The sequence below is a fragment of the Passer montanus genome, unplaced genomic scaffold (assembly GCF_014805655.1).
Source record: "Passer montanus isolate IOZ18808 unplaced genomic scaffold, ASM1480565v1 scaffold143, whole genome shotgun sequence".
Lineage (NCBI taxonomy): Eukaryota > Metazoa > Chordata > Aves > Passeriformes > Passeridae > Passer > Passer montanus.
Window position 1 is genome coordinate 318,414 of NW_024361275.1, and position 20,092 is coordinate 338,505.

Here is a 20,092-nt window from a genome sequence, read left to right on the forward strand (position 1 = left end):
TCTTTTCAGGCAGCTTGTTAGAAATACCTTTCTGGTAAGTAAGAGAATCCCACGTACCTTCTTTGGAAAGCTTATTTGCATATGTTATAAGATTAAATATGCAGCAAAGAATCTTGTTGGGCATGTGGAAAATTCAAACCAGCGGTAGTTCTTTGGAAGGTCTTACAAACACATTTATCTTTTAGATACAGATAGAAACTCACATACACACTGACTCCAAGCAAAGTGAGCCATGAAAAACTACCTGTATTGTCAACACCACTTGAAGAAATCACATAACTCCAAAAATATGCCACCACCACTGGCTTCCCCTGACTGGGGGTCCAACATCACTGCTCAGCTCAGCTCTCCCAAAAAGAAAAAGCATCAGCTCATCTTCTCAGTTAGATTTTCAACAATTTTACCACTGCAAGCCAGCAGCACAGACTCGCATGGGAAAGGGAATAACTTGTTTATATATAAGACATTTCATGAACTAGGAAGAGAGCACAAGGGATGACACATCACACTGCAGTAAATGCATTTTGTTGGCACATTTGTTTCTATTCTTGAAACCTCAGTAACAGTAACAACATTAGATGTTACCATTAAACTTCACCCTTTACCATTAATGGCCATACATCAAGAAGGACAAAACTTAGCCTCAGCCATCCAAGACAATAACTGAATTTAGGTTCAGACATCAGAATACAAGAACATTCACACCAAGGGAGATAAGGCAGAAGGAAATCAGTTATAACACAAATAAAACTGTGCACCTCTGTGATAGTGCTTTAGTAGCTGCCTCTTCCTTCCCCACCAAAGGCAGAAGCAGCAGCTTAGCCTGTAGCCTGTTCTACAGATCCACTCTTAGGCGAGCTGACCAAAATTAGCAGCACTGTCCAAAATCTTCTGCTTTCACCTTGCACAACTAGCTCTAGCTCACAGCCATTGATCCTGGTAAATTAGTCCTGCAATGCTCAATACTTTTACAATTTATAAACACTTGTGAAACCACTGAACTATGGTTAAAATAAATTCTGAGCAAACAAACTATCTTTCATACAGCTGAAAGTAAATCTAAAGAGAAAGCACACCACTCAGCAGTATTATATGGTAACAGGAACAGAAGGAAAAAAACCCCAACAACCAATCGGTTACAGACTTTCTTCTTGAATACATTGTTTTGGCAGATCTAACAGAACTGGAGCTAATCCAGAAGAGAATATAAATCTGCATCAAGAAAGAAGGTCCCAATAGGATAACTCTGCTAGAATGTGTTTCACTGGCTTGATAGGCACATCTATGCCATGGTACCAGAACAAGCAACTACCCACTACTCTGGCCTTCAGAGAGTAAGGGGAAAGTACAACCAGGAGCAAATCACCTGAAGCTGAGCACATCTGTTAAAGGTAACTCCCTAAACTGCCAGATCTGGTGTAACACATACCCTCACGGGGTTTTCCAGGTTCACACCAGAATCCCAGGGTCAACAACACACATAACACCTTCCTACCAGAAGACTTTTAGAACCCTTGATCTGCCCTCCCCTGCCAGCTTGGTACCTTCATGGTCTGCAGCGGAAAAAAACAACAGGGAAAGGAGAGCTACCCATAAGAGAGCACTCACCTGGCGGCCACATGCTCCCGATAATCCAGATCATAATTCTGGAGGGAGTCGGCACAGGAATCCCGCAGGACTCCCTGCTGCTGCAGGCGGGCCGGGCCCGCGAACTGGTGCACGGAGGCGTTGGGCTGCACGGTGGTGTGGTACGGAGGGGGGATGCTGCTGCTCGTCTCGCTGCGGTAGTCGCTGTCCCGGTCATCCACGGCACTGTCAGCATCTTCAAAGGCTAAGAGAAAAAAGCAGTTTAAGGGCACAGCTCTCTCAAGCTGCCGTGCTGGGACAGTGGAGCCCGTTTACTTTTGGAAGAATGACAAATAAACCACTGTTTCTGCTGTGGTTGTATCTCCATCTGGGAGCTGGCTATAACCTCCAGTTCTCTCAAGTGTGCACCAAGGAACTGCAGCGATTAGATCCACACCCTTCTTTCCCCCTTCCTACTACAGTTTATTTTTCTTTAACCATTACTAACAGACAGATTAAGACATCTTTATTTAAAACAAAAGGAGATACCCCCTCCACCAAAAAAAACCCCCAAACAACAACAAAAAAATCCCAGCACCCAAAATTACAGGTACTTTGCACCTGCCAAAATGAACCTGTATATATCTGAAAAGAAAAAAAAAAAAAACCAACAAAACAAAACACAAACCCAAAAGCGCTTTGTGGAAAGGAGCTCTTTCTGAAAACTTTTTAATTTAATTTTCAATTTAATTTTTAATCTTTAAGCTGTAATACTGTCCTTTCTTCTCAGCATTCCTGAACTCTCAGCAAACCAGGAAAAAAACCCCAACAAAACAAAACACAAACCCAAAAGCGCTTTGTGGAAAGGAGCTCTTTCTGAAAACTTTTTAACCTTTAAGCTGTAATACTGTCCTTTCTTCTCAGCATTCCTGAACTCTCAGCAAACCAGAACTTCAGGGCTCTGGATTTTTTGGGTTTTTTGTTTATTTTTTTTTTAGCATTAGTTGAAGTTAAGATAAATTAATGGAAACTACTCAGTAGGAAAATCAGAAGAACTGGGAGAGCAGTTCTGCCTGTAAACAATTATATACTACTTCTTATACGGGAAAATTGCTACATTTAACACATACAGGTAAATTAGCTTAAGCTCAGTACTTAACACTAACAATAACCTTCACAAAGGAAAAAGCTCCTTTCCAGTGAGTCCCTCTCCCTGCAGAAACACGTCTGCTTGGTAATCCTTCAGGAAAGGAGAATGCCAAGTTATACCGAGGTAAGTATATACCGAGGTATATCAAAAATATATGGTTGTGTATGGCTGTGCAGGATGCAAGGTTATCTTTGCAAGCTCAAAGTGAAATACACACACCACAAGGCAGTGGAGTGAACCATTGACATGCTTGAAACAAAAGAAAATAAGGATCAGCCATTATTCATTCTCTCTGCTACCAAGTCTGCCTAAAAAAGACAATCAAATTAAAGCCCTCTCTGGTAGGTTATCCAGTGGTGTGTGTCCTACACAGTCATTCATCATGAGGCTGACCAATAAAGTGAAAGTGCTCTTTACATGCCAGATCCTTAAAGAACCCTGCATTTGAGTGCTGAAGTTCCAAGCAGATGGAATGCAGCATTTGGGAACCCCCTTTTCTTCCATGGGTGCTTCCCCATGCAAGAAATTCCTAACTCAATTTCCTTTTTTTTTTTTAATCTGAGGTAAAATTTGTTCTTGGTGATCTTTTCAGTTCCTTCACAACATAGTAAGATTAGCACTTGAAAATGGATGGAACAGGAGAAAAGGAGCAGTAAAGATTTGCAAAATATGGGCCACTTGAAAAAGACCTGCTCTACACTCTTAAGTGGAACCAATTCAATTTGCTTGTCCACACAGAAAATGGAGTTAAGCCTCCTGCCTTTTTGTAGCTTAAATGCTGCAGGGTTCTTGTCAGTCTCTAGTCATTTGAATAGAAATGAGTATCAATCATATGCTGCTGTATTCAGCTTTATTAAAAGCACAGTGTCCATCAATTTTATCCCAGCTCAGTGCTTAGGAAAAATATTCAATATTTACTACACAGAAATAATTTTATATGCCAAACCCCACTGAGGAGCACCAAACTTCCAGCCTGTAGAGCAAAGGCTGATCTATTTGTCAATCACAAGGCACACATTGACCTCACAAGTATAACAAGCTATTACTCAGCTGAGCAATGCCATTGTTATTACTCCACACTTGAGCCACTGCCATCTAATGAACAATAATTACTTCTACTGGACAGAAAAACACACTGCTCCGAAGAGTCTTTTAATGCCTCACTTCACTGCTCAGCTAATTTCTCCATCCCATCAGATGTAACTGCCATTTAAGGTAAAGCCTAAGTAACTCTGGTATGATGGAAAGTTCTTCAGCTGTAGCTCCATAATCATCACAACACTTTAGAGGCTGAAGGCAGCCTAACTGGGATACAGGTTTAAGATCTAGTAGAAGTCACCAGACCAACAGCTTTAGGGATAAACAATTTAGCTAGCCTCAAATGTATAACAAAAAATACAGATCAGAAGTAAAATTATTTGGGTGAAAAATGCTGAATCCAGTGTCTCACTAATACTGGGAGTGCAAAGACTTACACAGTTATGTTTATTAAGAAGCAGAATACTGCTTCTATGGGTCAGTAACTGACCAGCTGACCAGGCTCAGAGAATTCCAAATGAATCAGAATGTTGTAGAAGCACTGTCTGGATTTGTTAACCAGTCATTGCATCTCACCTCTGCACTATCAAAGATTTCCAACATAAACCACAGTACCTCTAAGCAGCCTCCCAAAACAGCTGATTAGCATAAATGTTAATCAAACATTTAGAGCATATACATTTATAAAAGCTACCACCAGAATTTCTCAGTTCTTACTGGCTTGTAGCTCTTTTACTGGTTTGACCTCTTTGAGGTCACGTCACAAAATGCCTCCCTGAGGCACGTTTAAAGGATGCAAGGCTCCATGAGGCAGGAACATGGTTTTTCTCTGTTGTATGCCCCACGATCCTAACAGCATCCACCGACGTTAATACCAGACACAAATCCTCAACTCCTAAATAAGAGTGAACTCGAAGAACTCTTAGTCATGCTGAACTGCAGCTACCCTATGAGCACTCTCACTTTATTTAACAGAAGTGTTCTCAAACAAAGACATTGCTCAGCCCAATCAAAGCATTAAAACCTGGACCATATGTGGATTACAGAACACATTTCCTTTTCCAGGAACTGTTTTCTGAAATGCCAACATATAGTGATGATCCCATTCATTAACATACTTGATGCTTAAATTTTAATTAAGAGACTGACAAGAACTTGCAGAAGTAGCTTTGGGGATGCAGCGCCCCTTCAAATGGAGGCATTACTGCCTGTGTTTCAGCAAAATATGTCTCACAACACACATGGTGTAATAAATTCAAGTAGTTTTCTTCAAACAGGTGATAAAACAGGTCTTCTATAAGCAAAGTTGGAACTTAGCTTCAGTCTTGGAAGATCAGTAAAATTGGTAGCAAGACACATAACAATAAACATAAAAAGACAGGAATTTTTTTACCCCAGTTTGAGAAATTTCACATATACCAAAGAGCTGTCAAGGGATGAAAACTGTTTCTTTGTCACTGGACCTACTGAGTAGAGAGCTGTGGGTAAGGCTGAAGGGCAGGACAGAAGCATGCTGTTCATGTTTCATTATTGAATATTCATGCATATAGGCAGCATAAGAAGAAAACCCATTGGGACAGCCACATCACACAGCAGGATTTCACAGAATGGGGAAAATCAAGGAAGGAGATACCTTCTGTGATTGTTATTCCTCCCCCTAACTCCCACCCCCAGAAGTTATAACATGACTGCTGCAGGGTAGAACACATACAGTGTTTTTAATATCTTGACCTCAAAACCACTTTGACAGTCCTGCAACACCAGCTCAACCAGTCACCTTTAGCCTCTGGCAGCTTTCTTTAAATCAAACTTCAGGACAGGAAGGAAAGCTAGCAGCAAAATTATTAGTGGTGGCTGGATGAATGCACCTGAAAAAGTGGTTTTGCCTGGTTTAAGGTCCCAAGACACAGCAGGAGCTCCTCTCAAAACATCCTGTTGAAATTGCCTCCTGCTTTTCTAGCACAGTGTGTCCATCAGGCCCTGGAAGCTGATGTCCAGTGCCCCAAGCTTAGTTATCCTCTACGAACTTGAGCAAAATCTTGGACAAAAACCCTCATTAGTTCTCCAAAACAAGCACTGAGCTTTTCACAGCTTTTGTCTATTTTAATAATGGTAGAAGAAAACAAAGTGTACTAACTGAAGGAATAACTTCCAGGTCAGCAAAAGTCTCTGCCAGCTCTACACCATGGGCCTTGCAATTAATTCACCTTCCCCTCCCGTCATCCATTTAAACTTCTTTTCATCATAGCTGCCAACAGCTGCTTTCCTTAAGTCTCAGATGCCACTGCACCATCATCTACTGAACCACTGGTCACTTCTGACAAATACGCTTTCTAAAATCTTATCACCAATAAGCATACTAGCTGAAAGAGGACTACTGAAATAAGGAGGAAGGAAAAAAATCTCAAAAGGACACAAGGGTGTTTTTTTGAGGCTCTCTTATATCTTTTTATGCTAAAACTGCCTAGATTTTGAGAAATTATTTAAATGGAACTTTGCAGGTCATTAGTTCATTGTATTGCCCTCATAGCTTAAAAATACATTAGAAATTTGCATATTTTTAAGATAGCATGTTTGCAATACTAAGTCTCCAGTTTAAGAGCTTTCATAATCCTGTTTTTCTCACTTGAAAATACTCTGCTGCTGAAACATTCAACAGCCAAGAACAGAACTGACAGGCTGAAGTGCAAAGACTCCCTTTACACATCTACCCTAATTCTTCAAGCCTTTCCCTTTCCTAAAATGAAACTAGGTCAGCAGTACAAGATGCCTCTTTCCTAAAGCACCCTCTGCCCAACTAACAAGGGTCTGGGCTACAGCACTCCTCTTGCATGAAGCTCTCACCAGGAAAAAGTCTTCCAGCTACCAACATGCAGTTTCTGCTGCTTCCTTCTCAGCTTCTTTTTAAACATTACAATTAGAAGTATGTTTTTCATTATATTGTCAAGCTAATGGAGTTCACTTGGAAACACCAATAACAGTGCCCCAAGGCTGATTATAAGGATGATAAAATGATTTCAAAGAGGACACACATCAAGGAGGAAGGGGAGGGAAGGAGGGACCCTCATGAATACAAGTACCTTGTAAAGCAAAACCACCACACACTGATTCTCCAGATAAATAGGAGAAATACATGTAACACAGCCCTTCTAGACTACTCATTGACTAATGCCTAAACACCCAATTTCCCATCCAAATACCCAAAAATGGAAAATAAAGCTATTTAGGGCACTAGTCCTAAGTTCCTTCTTTCATTAGTGTAAGAAAGTTAATTAGTTATCGCTTGGTAATCATACCACACCTCCAAGAATAGACAATTAAGACATCCAGCACTGACAGCACAAGTGAGTTGGTCAACACTGATGATGCACAAAGAAACTACATTTGATCAAAGAGAGGAGAACAAGGAGGGCAAAAAATGTTGTGGGAGAAGAAATGGTGAAGTCACTAGTGGAAGACTTGTAGAATGCAGAACAGGTCCACATATGAAATGCCCTGTAACATTAGCTGGACATTAGGCTCAGAAGCAGTAAGAGCTTCTTCTGCAAATTCCACTATGTCAAAAATGGAAAAGCATGAAGCAGCATGTTGGATGCAGCCACATTGATCTTTCTTTGCATGCTCCCCGAAGCAACACTCTCATTCTTGTCTCATAAATGGGGAACAAACACCTTTGTTTCAAGACTGATGGATCAACCCATGGATGTTCTATAGACTATGGAAGCCACACACTGTATCTTGAGCTTCTGCTCAACCTTGTCTGTTAGCATCTGTAGCACTTTCAGAAAGTAAAGACACATTTTCTAGAACAAAGAACACAACTTTTGCAGCATAACCAAAAGATAACACACCAATCTCCAGGTGTGGCATCAGCTCTACAGATCACAGACAGCTGCAGTATCTGAGTTTTTCCTGTCCAAGTCTGGTCAGCACTAGTGAAAGCAAAGGCCTGCAACTTTTGCCATGATACTTGTCCCAGTGAGGTTGAACATAATACCTACAACCTCACTGGTGTGCAACAGTCACTTCTTCTTTCAGAGTTACTCATATTTATAGTATTTGGAATATATTTCCACCCTATCTCATCTTAGTAAGACAATGACAACAGATTTCCTTGTGTTTTTCCATTACTTCAAACACTGATTTGGGTTTACATAGGTATGAAGACCAACATAGAAGACACACACAAGCAAAAAAATAGAATCACCTTTATAGGACAAGAATAGTAGTCCAATTCCACCATCGTGTCCTCAAATTCCAGTAGAAGGCACAAGCAACTCATATAAAACATGACCAAAACAAAGCTAAAAAGTGAAAAAATGAACAGCCATCCATCCACATAAATATGAAGACTAAGTGAAAATAAAAGAAAATACAACAGAACAGACTTTCTATATGCATGAATATTTCCACTTTTCCTTGTACTGGAGCATGCTGCATCACTATACAATCAGAAAGCTTGCAAGAAATCAAACTGTTACGTACTCAGCTGCTCTCCCCATCCGAAATAACTCCAGTTGCCTGCATGTAACACAAATGGCAGAAAAGAATAGGAATGGAAAAAGAAAGCTTAGAAAAAACAAACCACAAGCATACTTTTCATGTATTTAAAATGCCTTACAGATTGTGAGCCTGAAAATTTAAGGGATCTTTTTCTTTACAAATACAACATTAAGTTTATGTCAGGGCTTGCTCCTCACATCCAGTTTGTTTGTAAGACATTCTGAAAACTGAGATCATTATAAACTTTTGAAATTGATAAGCAATCATGCATTTATTAACACAAGTAGACAAAATACTTAGCAGTCAACCTAGCAAGAGCAGTTAAACACTGTTATTCCCTAGCATACTCAAATGTCTCAGAAACCAGGGCCCAGTTTAGAGCAGTATCTGATTCCAGGCTAAACTCTGCAAATGAAGTGGCAGAAGTCACTTCATCCTTCCATTTCTGCCCCCTTTCCAGAACAAAGTAAACCCCGTGATAAGCATCACTTCAATAATAATAGCATGAAAAACTGTGTGCATGTAAACAATGTGAAGCAAAGAGTACTTTGTTAGGCAGATACACGCACTGGTAAAAACCTTAAGGGCTCTCATGACATTCTAAGGCAAACACCCATGAAGTTAATCCTGCAACAGTAAGCAAACCTTTCCAAGTTAAAATTGAAGGTGAAAACAGATTCAAGCTAAAGCTGCACAGCAAGTTTGCAATACCTTAAAGTTTTTACTTATCAATACCCATGTTACCCCTAGGTCAGTACCATGGAGGCAACAAGCCAGTACATACAGCCCTCAAATCACTTCAGAATCATGTACACAACTTGCAACTCCAAGAAATGCTTCAGAACCAGCATTTCTAGAAAACAGTGTAAAAAACACTTTAAAAAGTTACATTTACAGGAGTGTTGATCCGTAAAGCACAGCTGACAATAAACAAATTCATCACATGTAGACAGAAAACGAGCAAGAGCTTTCTGTCCTGGCTACCATCTCTAAGTACCAGCCAGGCACACAGATGCATCAGAGCTATAACCAGATTGCTCCTTTCTTTTCAGAAACAAAAGGTCTACAAATCAACACAGTCCCTCAGATGCACATCAGTACTTCAAGGTCCCTGGATTAGGCTCTGACAAACACACGTGTGGTGCTTTGCACAGGCACAGACACAGGCATTGCTCAGCTTCAAGTGGCACTTTTATGTCTGGTAGAATTTCAAAGGTAGGCCATTACCTTCTGGTTCCTATAGTAGTAGTCAGAGAAACAAAAAAATAAAAAAGCAACACATGTATGTTTGCTTTGGTCACTAAAGGAAGCAGCCCTGACTAAGTGGAACACATTGAATGACAATTTTTATGGTGCTGATTTAGAAAGAACCACTGGTATAATGCTGAACACAATCTACAGCCTCAGACACGACAAATGCCACTCAGCAGCAAGACTGACAATGCAGATGAGCCAGGTGTGCTGGTGAGAAGAAGATGTTTCCAAATACATCAGAAACCTGCCAGGATCCACCTAACACTCTTTGCATGACCCTGACCACAGAGCCATCACCTCAGGCTTGTTTTTCACGACAAAAAGGCTAAATACCACGTTTGACAGAGGTCTGAGTGTTATTTCAGGGGGGAAGGAGAAGAAAAAGAGGAACACATGATCAAGCTGGCAAAGAAAACAGAAGTAAAAGACATGGCAAAGAAATGAAAAGGGGAGACAACCAGGAAAAAGGGTATGGAAACCAAAGGCAGGGAGAGCACAGACAGTCGAGAGGGACATGTGAAAAGGGACTGAGGAAAGAGGGAGAAGTTGACAGAGCCCTGCACTGACCTTTGATTTGCTGTAACCAAGAGTTCCCATTGAATGCAGAAGTTGAACAACAGCTTACATGTATCTCATTCCTGAAAATCTCAATACACTAACACAGGTAATAGCAACCCCAGCACATCCTTCCATCAAAATGTCTGTATCTCAGGTGAAGAGTAAGAGGCAAAGGAAGAAACATTCAAATATTAGCAGCTTGTATAACCATCAAAGATCTAGAAAAATTCTGTAGTGACACAGCATTAATGCAGTCAGGCTACATGCCAGTGAAACGCAGGTTATTATTCACAAATGAATGCACGCATAAAACCCCAGAGCAACTGGGGAAGAAACACCAGAAGATAACTATAAATTTCCAAAGCTGCTATGTAGATCAGAAAAACCACAGAGGAAATGGACTTATCTGTCCTCCAGGTTTCAACAAAGATAAAAATCCCAGACTGCCAGCCTCTGCACAAACTGCTGTAGTCAATCTGCATGGAGGGAATGAGTGATCTCTGAATCCAGCTGAGAATGATCCTCACCACTACCTCTCTGACAGAAAAAGGTCTGATGGTTGGCATAACACCACCCATCGTTTGAAATTGCAACAAGGAGAAAACCACCAAGTTTTCTAAGACAACCCTCATGGATACAAGGTCTGTCCTTGGAGGAGAAGCATTACCACTACCCACAGATAAGAAAGTCCTCAAACTGACAGTGATGACCTTGAGGCAGCTACTTACCTGTCCACCTCACTGCTACTAAATTCCTTATGAACAGCATGGAAATCCCACAGACTTTCCACACCCAAGGCAAAGAGCAGCCAACGCCAAGGAAGGAAGGGCAAGGAGAGGAGCAGCTGCCCTTAGACAGCAGCTCCTTAGCCTGCACATTTTCTCACACTGAGGAGCTGAGTTTGGCTGACCAGGGTATGCTACAGCTATAGACTGGGGAAAGCAAAGCTGCAGCAGCTAAGAGAAAGAGATGCAATAACTGAGAGTAAGGGATTTTCAGTCAGAAGCTCAAAACTCCACTTTTGTTTGTTTTTACTAACACCTACTTCACTTTAGTGTCTAACATTTTGGAAAAAAATGAATTTATTAAAGATTCAACACATATGCTGCTTCATTTAAGATTCAGGAGCTAACAGTATATATCTCAGTCCTTCAGCATAATCGCAGAAGACCTGGGTTGACAGTCTTGATATTTTGAAGGTTAATGAAAACAGAATTTCTTTTTAGCCTTTTCAAGTTGTTTTTCTGCTTCATAAAAGAAATATTCATAACCATGATTTGTTAAGAAAACATTCCTTCCAGATCACCTTTGGAACAAACTGAAACCTGTACAAACTCAAACTAAAAACACCAAGAAGTCCAGAAGTCCAGACAGATAGAAAATGGGAAGTTGTAATTCCAAAACCATACAACAACATACAGCAACAATGGAATACATGATACAGACAAGTCAGACTAGTCACTCCATGTGTTCATAAATACCAACAGTGTGTGTCTTGGTTATCACATTATTTGTATCTGTAAGTTTCAGTACTCAAAAAATGAGGTTTCATATAAACCTCCAATTAAGGAGTAAGCAATGCAAGCAGCCTGGTGCCTTGGAAGCTAAAACATTTTTGTCATTAACACATTTTATAAAGCACATCTAAGTTCCCACTGTTAGCTGAATATAACATATGCTTGTTCTGTGCCTGAGTTATGCAACCATTCAAGGAGGAACTCCTCCTCCCCACTTCACAGTGTCAAGCCTGGATCAGCAGGGACACTAAAAAAGCAGAATATTCCAAGTTTTTAATGCCATCTAATTTGACTGCCTGCATGCCATTTTGTCTAATGTCTGTTTACAAGCCTCTGAGATTGGCTGGGACCTACTACCCCTGTTAGAACATTACTATTTGCTGCTGACCACTACTGACAGTCACGCTGGTGAATTATTCAATCCTCCTGTTATATCCCACATTTAGCACAAACAGAAATCATCTAAGTAAGTTTACAAAAGCAAACTAATCTCAAGATAGTATATTTGGTTCTGATAAAGTACCATTTGCAGATGTTCTGGTCAGTTCTTTTATCTGTGTTTCAAAAATCTCTTTTTCCCATGTCTAATACTCTCAACACAGTGTGAGCAGATCTCAGATTGCATAAAAATCTACATTCCTCCAGTGTTCCATGTACTTCCCAAAACTAAACAGGTGGTATTTCAGTGGAATAAGCTTCTAAAATAGAAAACATATATTGAATAGCTTTTTAGAAGGAAGTCAAGCTTTCAGTAAGCACAATGCCAAAGAAGGTTTCATAACAAGTACCACCATTTCCAGCTCAGTTTCGGAACACTCCAGACGAGGGCTAAGGCCTCTGCATGAAAGGAGATAAGAAAGCACATGAGGCAGCTGAGCTAAAAGGATCTGACAAAGACAAGGACAGGTACTGGAGTCTGACACTGGAGTGCTCCCCTTGCCCCCCAGTTCACCATATTCAGCTTATGCTGAATTTTTTGAGTATTTTAATTCACTAAACAAGATGGCCCTTCTGGCCATCTTTATGTTGGCCAAACAAAATCAGATTAAGATCTGAGAATTTAAGCAGGGCTTGGATCACCATCAAATCTTCCAGTCTACTCACTAAGTTATTACAAACTTGTGCAACTCATCAGTAACCATAGTAAAAAGGCAGAGTGCCACCTAATTTTATCTTCAATGGAAAACCATAACATTTCTACCACTGCAGTGATGCCTAATGCAGCTGCCTTGTCTTACATCAGGCTACCAAGTCACACACTATTTGGCTAAGAGATTTAAACACCATTACAGACAAGATTTATATACCCCTTCCTGAGATACAGTTTTGGACTATAGCTGATCCCCTAACATGACATACATGCATAATAGCAAAGAGGAATTTAATCTACAGCAGCAGAGATAAAAGATTTGGTGCCTTTTTTTCTCCTGACTTTTAATCTTGGACTTCAAGCACAAACCTCACTGCTGGAGGACACATATTTATGGCTTGTGCATAAAGCTGGGGAATCATTTTTTTACCAGTTTAAAATCTTTAACTTTCAAAAAGTTTATATTTCACTGTCATAGCAAAATTCAAATTTATTTGCTCCTATTGCTATGTTGTTAAACAATTACTAATAAAGTTTAAAGTCCTTAGAAGAAACTGCAACAGAAGAAAAATAAGCTTTCATGAAGAGCACTAGACAAATTATGAAAGGTAGAGTGTTTAAATAAATATTTGTTTTGTATGATCACTGCTTATAGAGACACTATCAGCAGTGGCAGTGTTCAACATTTCAGTAAGAACCTTATATTTGGGATTTATTTAAAATGAAAAACTTTACTTCCTTGTCACCATCTTTCAAAATGCAGCTCATAATCTAGGAAAACAACAACTAAAAAACCGTATTTAGAGGATCAACAGCAAAACCAAAGCCCTAGAATTCTTTTGAGTTCAGCAGTACATCAAACTTTGTTACTGTAAAATCTCCTAATACAACCAGTATTTTTATTTATAAATTCCATATGCTGAGTACTCTTCCTTAGGCATATCCAGTCCTGAAGTAACAGCTTCATCCTAAAATTGCAGACAGATATTTTAGAGTAAAGCCTTGCATCTGTGTTCCTTTCAGCAGATCCATCATGCCTTCAATCAGCCCAGAGAATGAGTGCCACAAAGCCACAGTAAAACAAGTATCCCAGAGGGGATTTATCCTAAACAAAGAGGAACAGGAGCTGCCAGTCACCCAGAAGCAGAGAGGCCAAGGATCTAACTTTCCCTGCCCATCAGTAAGCTATCACAAAAAAAAACCTCATACAATGGTTCCCCTTGTATCGACTAAAACAGTTTTTCCCTGGCCTAGCTTAAATCAATCAATAAATAAATAAAGCCATTCATGTGTGTTGTTTTGAATTACACTTACACTGAACAGTCTTTCAAGTTATAACTGCACTGCAGCCAGAAGTTCTACTCCTACTAGAGTACAGCTATACAACGATTGCAACACGATCTTCAGTGTAACCTACCTTTCAGAAGGGTAAAATAACCATTATTGTCATTACTTTACCCTTCCCAGACTGGTGTGGACTAGAGATGCTGTAGGTGGCTGCTGACCTCTGTTGTTTTAAGTGCAGAATCAGGATGGTAAAACAAAAGGCCAGCAAGAATCTTGATGCATAGCACACATCTTAACAACAAAGAGGGCAGTGTCACCTCCCAGCATTCTCAATGCTGCCTGACCCTGCACTATTGCAGATCATGCACCTCTATGAACAATCAGAAGTGGCACATTCTGGCCTGTTTTAAGTATTTTGATACTGCCTGGCCTTGAGAGACTGGCAGAGCAGATCACTTTTTTATATACTATTACCAAAGAAGAAAAGAAGCAAATTCTCTGCCATTTGTTGTGACATGGTATTCACCCCACAGCAGGGCTGGATACCCCCAGCCCAGCAGCACATTAATGGCAGCAGGAAATGCTGCATCCACAGTACAGCATAAATATAAAATCAGTGTCTGGGGGCTTGCTGGGGATAAGGGGCAGGGAAAGCAATCATCCGGCTGTTAAGCAGACAAAACTCCTCATCAGTGGAAGCATCATCATCTCAGCATTAGAATCAGTCTGTTCAGGGGAATGAACAAGCCTTCCCAAAAGGAAGGCTTGTTCAGGAATGAAATTTGAGGTCCCAAAAAGAAAACCAGCGAGTATCAGGAATGAAACCTCTCAAAGTCAGCCTTTGTGGTACCTTGGAAATAGCAGTGCATGCATAGGAATTAGAAGAATTTTGCAAAACCAGATTTCCTCAAATATCAGTGCAAAGAAAGGTTACCACAACAAACTGATCTAGAATCAACTGGCATCCATTTGTAAAACATTTTGCCAGATTTTAAGTAGATAAAAAGCTGCTTATGTATCTAAAACAACTGCAGCATTTTTTTTTCTGTATGCATGTGCATACACACATGTTCCAAAGAGCATTAAGAGATCTAATCTTGTTTTTTTCTCTCTCATCTTATGGCAGACCAAGCACAGGCTGGCTTTGGTTCTTCCTACTAGTAAAACAGTATATGAGAAGCTATTGTTTCTTTTGCAGCCAGTACCAACCTACTGTTGGTATCTACCCAGAGCCAAGCAAAACCTTCTTCTTATAAAAAAAAGCACAACAAAACTTACAATAAAACACACACACACATACTCAAAAAAAAAACAAACAACCAAAACCAAAAAATACATTTAAAAAACCCAAACAAATGTACAAACAAAAAAACCCAAAATCAATCAACCAACCAACAAAAAAGTAATCCCCCCCCAAAAAACCCAACACCACCAATAAACAACCAAAAAAAAAACCATTCCCCAAAACCAAAACAAAACAAAACAAAAAAATCCACAAAAAAACATCAACACACACCACAGCCCTGGTAACCAGGGATTTCACAGAGCAAAGGACTAAAGGAAATGGAAAAAAAACACTGAAGCAGAAAAGGGACAATAAGTGACACTTAGGTTATCTCTCCCGAGTATCATACTGAACAAATTTTCTCTCTTCCAGATTTGTAAACTCCCTGACAAATGGTGTAGGGCAGTATTTACAGCAGTTGATATTAACCAAGTCTGCCAAATTGATTCTGCAAAGATGCAGGGTATCTTTCTCATCCCAGTTTGCACTGAAACTGATCCAAGTCAGAGCTGCATTTAAAATAGTCACAGTGTGACTCACTTATGGATTATAATGGACTTCTATGTGTCCAGAAATTATCTTGAGCATGCAAGGAAAACGTTTCTGTAACTCTTCACAATAAATAACTTAGAGCTTATTGACTCAATGCCAAAGTAATCAAATAATATGTTTTCAATCTGCATAATTTAAAATGAATTTCCAGACAACAAAACCTTGCTTTCTTTTCAATTTACATTTAATTTCAGGCTGTGGGTAAAAGCCAATATGGAGATGCTGCAGTTTTCTAACAATGACATATCAAAACATTAATAATTATGACTACATTTAATAGAAAGGCAAACCAAACTGGATGCATAGACATTCCAGTGCTTTGCTTATTGCCTGGGATCACTGAAAATTATGTCAGTTGGAAGCACATGATCTTTCTGGGGCAGGAGGAACACATATGGACACAGAGGAGTTAGGAGTTAAAAACAAAATGGTTAACTATAATGAAGGAAAGAGGCAGAAGTGCCAAAATCAGCAGGACCTAGAAAAGACTGTATATACAACAGAACCACCTGCCTCATTTAAGAATAGGTAGAAGCCCAAATCCCACATTATCTCAGAAATTATGGGTCAGAGCCTTCTAAGAACAAAACAGCATTTGAGACTGTGAAAGGGAGCCTGAAAGCTCAACAATCTCTGGAAACTAGAGCTCCCAGTGTGGGCTGAGATTGCCCATGGCACCATGCCAAGGCAGCAGCCCATACATGCCCAGGGACAAAAACCCACCCTCAGATCAGAGGCTGGCTTTCAGATGGGGCCACTTCTCTCGCATCCTGCTCCATCCTTCTTCCCCCCCTCTACTCAGGGGAGATAACAGAACAAGCTGCATCCCTGCAGGAAGTGGGAAACCACCACAAGAAAATCTGGTTTGGAAAAGGTAAAAGATGTGTGGAAATACAGATGCAGAAGAGGGCAGAAGTGTAATCTAATTTTAACATGCAAGGACATGTATCTTCCTAATTAGTGAACTTGATCCTGCCTGCTGGAGTAGAATTTTCTCTAGCTGGAGCAAGGACATCAAAATGGTCTTCTGAGATCAGCCAGAGTGGCTAAGCAGGGCACCAATGGCACGTGCAATTATATAAATAATTTTTTTAAGTGCAAGCTATGTAAAATGTTTTGCAGAACTTTTGTTCTATATTGCCTCAGGTTTTAAGGTAATTTTGTGGTTTTTGAAGGATTGGGAAAACAATCTCGTGGAGTAAAATCTACTCACACTGAGCACGTTTTTTTCCTTCTTCTAAATAAATGCTTAGTTTGCTGTTCTGTTCCAAACAGCAACCCTAACTCATCTGGCACATCGAGACGGTGAAAATGAAAAATGATGTGGTGGAAAATTGGATGAGCCTTGTAAGTGTTCTTGAGCATGTTTTTATTTTATCTAAAAATACACCTACCAATTACTTACCCACATGGTAAGTAATAACATTCCATATTGAACACATTTTAGTGTGGTAAAGGACACCCACCCTGCTCCTGTGTAAAAAGGGTTGAGCTCCTGTGTCACATGCAAAGGTCAGGTCAGCTTTCAATAGAGATACAATCTGTGCATGTTCTGTGTTAAACTCTTGAGTCTCAAAGGACTGTGCTGCATGGAGGCAAGCTGACAACTCTTATGCACAAGTTGATATGGGCAGAGTTCATTTTTCAGACGAACCACTATATTAAATGTCTATTCTGTATTTTTTCCATGTAAATTGATATTCATAGACATCAGATACTTGCAGGCAGTAAACAAGCCAAAGTACATGCAGTGCCATCAGCTTTATTGAAAATTCTTAAATACATTAACAACAGACTGCTATGAAATGTTTAACATCCATTCTAATGAGTGTTTTAGTCCCACGAATGATCATATTCATTCCTATGTGACATTAATTGTTCAAACCACAGGGCCTTCAACTAAATGTTGCAAAAGGTCACTTTCCAGCAAGATGCAGGCTGTTAACAGGCAGCACAACAAGGGTGGCCATAGTGCTGCTTCTCATTGTGTCTGTCTCCAAGAGCCCAGCTGGTTCTCCAGGGGACAAACCAGCTACAGGGGGTTGTAAAAGCACCCTGATGTGGGAACAGGTGCAGCTATTTTCCCCACATAGAGGCATTTCCTCTAATTTATCCATATATCTCAATGCTTGAGAGATTCAATCAAATCAGCCTCCCTCAAACAAAAGGAAAACCCAGGGCACAGAGCCAGGAAAATAATTTCAGCAAAAACACATTCATTTCTTGGACACGTCATACACCAGACAGTTTTTCTTTGACTTTTTGACATTACGGGTTCTGCATACTAGGTTAGTATGATTTAATCAAATATTAGTTTCTCCCAAAATGTTTCTTATTTACAGGCTTAACAAATCAACTGTACCTTTTGACCATTTAAAAAACAAAACAAAACACACAAAAAAAACCCCAAAGCAGAACAACAACAGCATAACAGTAACAACAAAAACCCCAAAACCAAAAACAACAACAAACAGAACAAAAACCAACCAAACAAAAAAACACCCCACCAAACAAAAAAAATCTCTGCTTTATTCTTTACATATTTTTTTTTCCAAAAAGGGAGGACAAAGTGTTATCTGAAATGAACTAGAATGAAAGCATTACTGGAATACTTTGATATAGAGTTCTACATGTTCCAGCTACACAGCACAATCAGGTTTCCTAGGCAATTGGTTAATGTCTAGAGTTGTTGAAGATACTTTAAAGATAACATAACAATAGTACACAGAGAAATTAATTCTACTCAAAAAAGGTAAACAGTAATTAGCATTTCCTAATGTTATCAGTTTTGAGGAGAACCTATAATCAGCCTAATGGATAAACAGCCGCAATGTGTAATATGCACATCTTAAAGGATTTGAAGTAGAGGATAAAAGATTCGTTTAAATTATGAGATTTGAATTTTATTAATGTTGTTGCCAAAAGTAGATAAGACATTCACAAGAGACATCACTGAGCTTTCATCTATTGTATGTTAAAAGCAGTGTTTCAGAAATCTAATTTTGCAGATCATCAGATACAGTAAGTGCTATATTATTTTTCCATCCATGTTTTCAGAAGCATAAAAAATGCAAGACAAGTAGAAATTAGTAAAAATATTTTTTCCATCCATCAACGCAGCATTGAAAAGTAATATTGAAGAAATTAGACATCAAGTACACAAACCCCTGGTGCATTTTAAAAGGCTACCAGTAGTACTTGTCTCCACTTATTTTGTCCCTCTTGAAATTTCATTAAACAGTAATAAAAATTATATTTAACAGATGAAGTTTTAGCAGAACATAGTCTAATATAGCCACATGAAAAAACACAGCGTTTTCTTACTGGCATAAATATTACAATCTTAGGGACTTTGTACACATTTTCTGTTCCTACTGCACACAAGGACAAGAGCAAGTGCAAGACTCAATGCCTGATTTCACTTCCTGGCATCAGAAGCGGCAGAGCAATATTTTGAGGAGCACAGCTTTTCATAACTGCACAGAAACTGAAGCACTTTTAATAAGAAAACACTGATGTTTCATCACTTGACATCTAGCCACAAAAGGAAATCAAGTACATTGAAAGAGGAAAAAATATTGAGAAGAAATAAGTCTAACTTACAACACTGGGAGGCAGCACTGGGCAATGGTTTCTTCTGGACTTCCTCCTGAAAGGGATACTAAAGGAAGGAAAGAAAAAATAGGAAGGAATATAGAGAGATAAGAAAGCAAGTGGTAACTTTATGACAGCATGCCACACATAAGAGAAAATATCCCTGGTATTATCAAAGCACAATCTCTATAAGCAAAATATTTGTAATATATTCCCCATTATATCTGTATGTAAACACACTCCCAGAAGTGTCCTCTTTTTTGGTGCCAAAATCATGTTACCAAGTGCACTTCTGTTTAAGGTGAAGTCTGCTTTAGAACAAGCTCAGGCCCTCTTACTAATTCTGAGACCTTCAATTAGACATTGAAAAGACCTGACTCCACACCACAATGCCAGTGTGACAGGGAGCTCCAAACTGGGAATAAGCCTGTTTACATTTAGACACTTCAGCACAGCCTCACCAGTTCAAATCTCGTGTGGGCTCACAGCAAATCCAGAGTAGGAGATGGCAGCAGTAAGGTAATTAATGTGCCTGGCAGTGCAAGAACACAAGGTTTGCCCAGCCAACAGTTGCAAACTCTCCTGTGATCCACTTCACATCCAAAGTGAAGAATTTTTCATCTCATTTAATACTAAATTAGAGAACACAGAGATATTTCAATTAGCCAGCTTTGACTTTTTACAAAGCTGTTTGTTAC

General features: G+C 39.5%; 1 protein-coding gene across 6 annotated transcripts in view; it reads right to left on the reverse strand.

Annotated features, from left to right (window-relative positions):
• UNC13B (unc-13 homolog B) overlaps positions 1-20,092 on the reverse strand; it is a 205,800-nt gene that overhangs the window by 140,861 nt on the left and 44,847 nt on the right. For 5 of the 6 annotated variants that reach the window (XM_039700731.1, XM_039700728.1, XM_039700730.1 and 2 more), the window contains 2 exons: positions 19,404-19,461; positions 1,609-1,831 (listed from right to left, as the gene is read on the reverse strand). In XM_039700731.1, coding sequence (XP_039556665.1) covers positions 1,609-1,831; positions 19,404-19,461 — 281 coding nt within the window. The remainder of the gene's footprint in view (positions 1-1,608; positions 1,832-19,403; positions 19,462-20,092) is intronic. The other variant, XM_039700732.1, reaches the window with a different exon arrangement.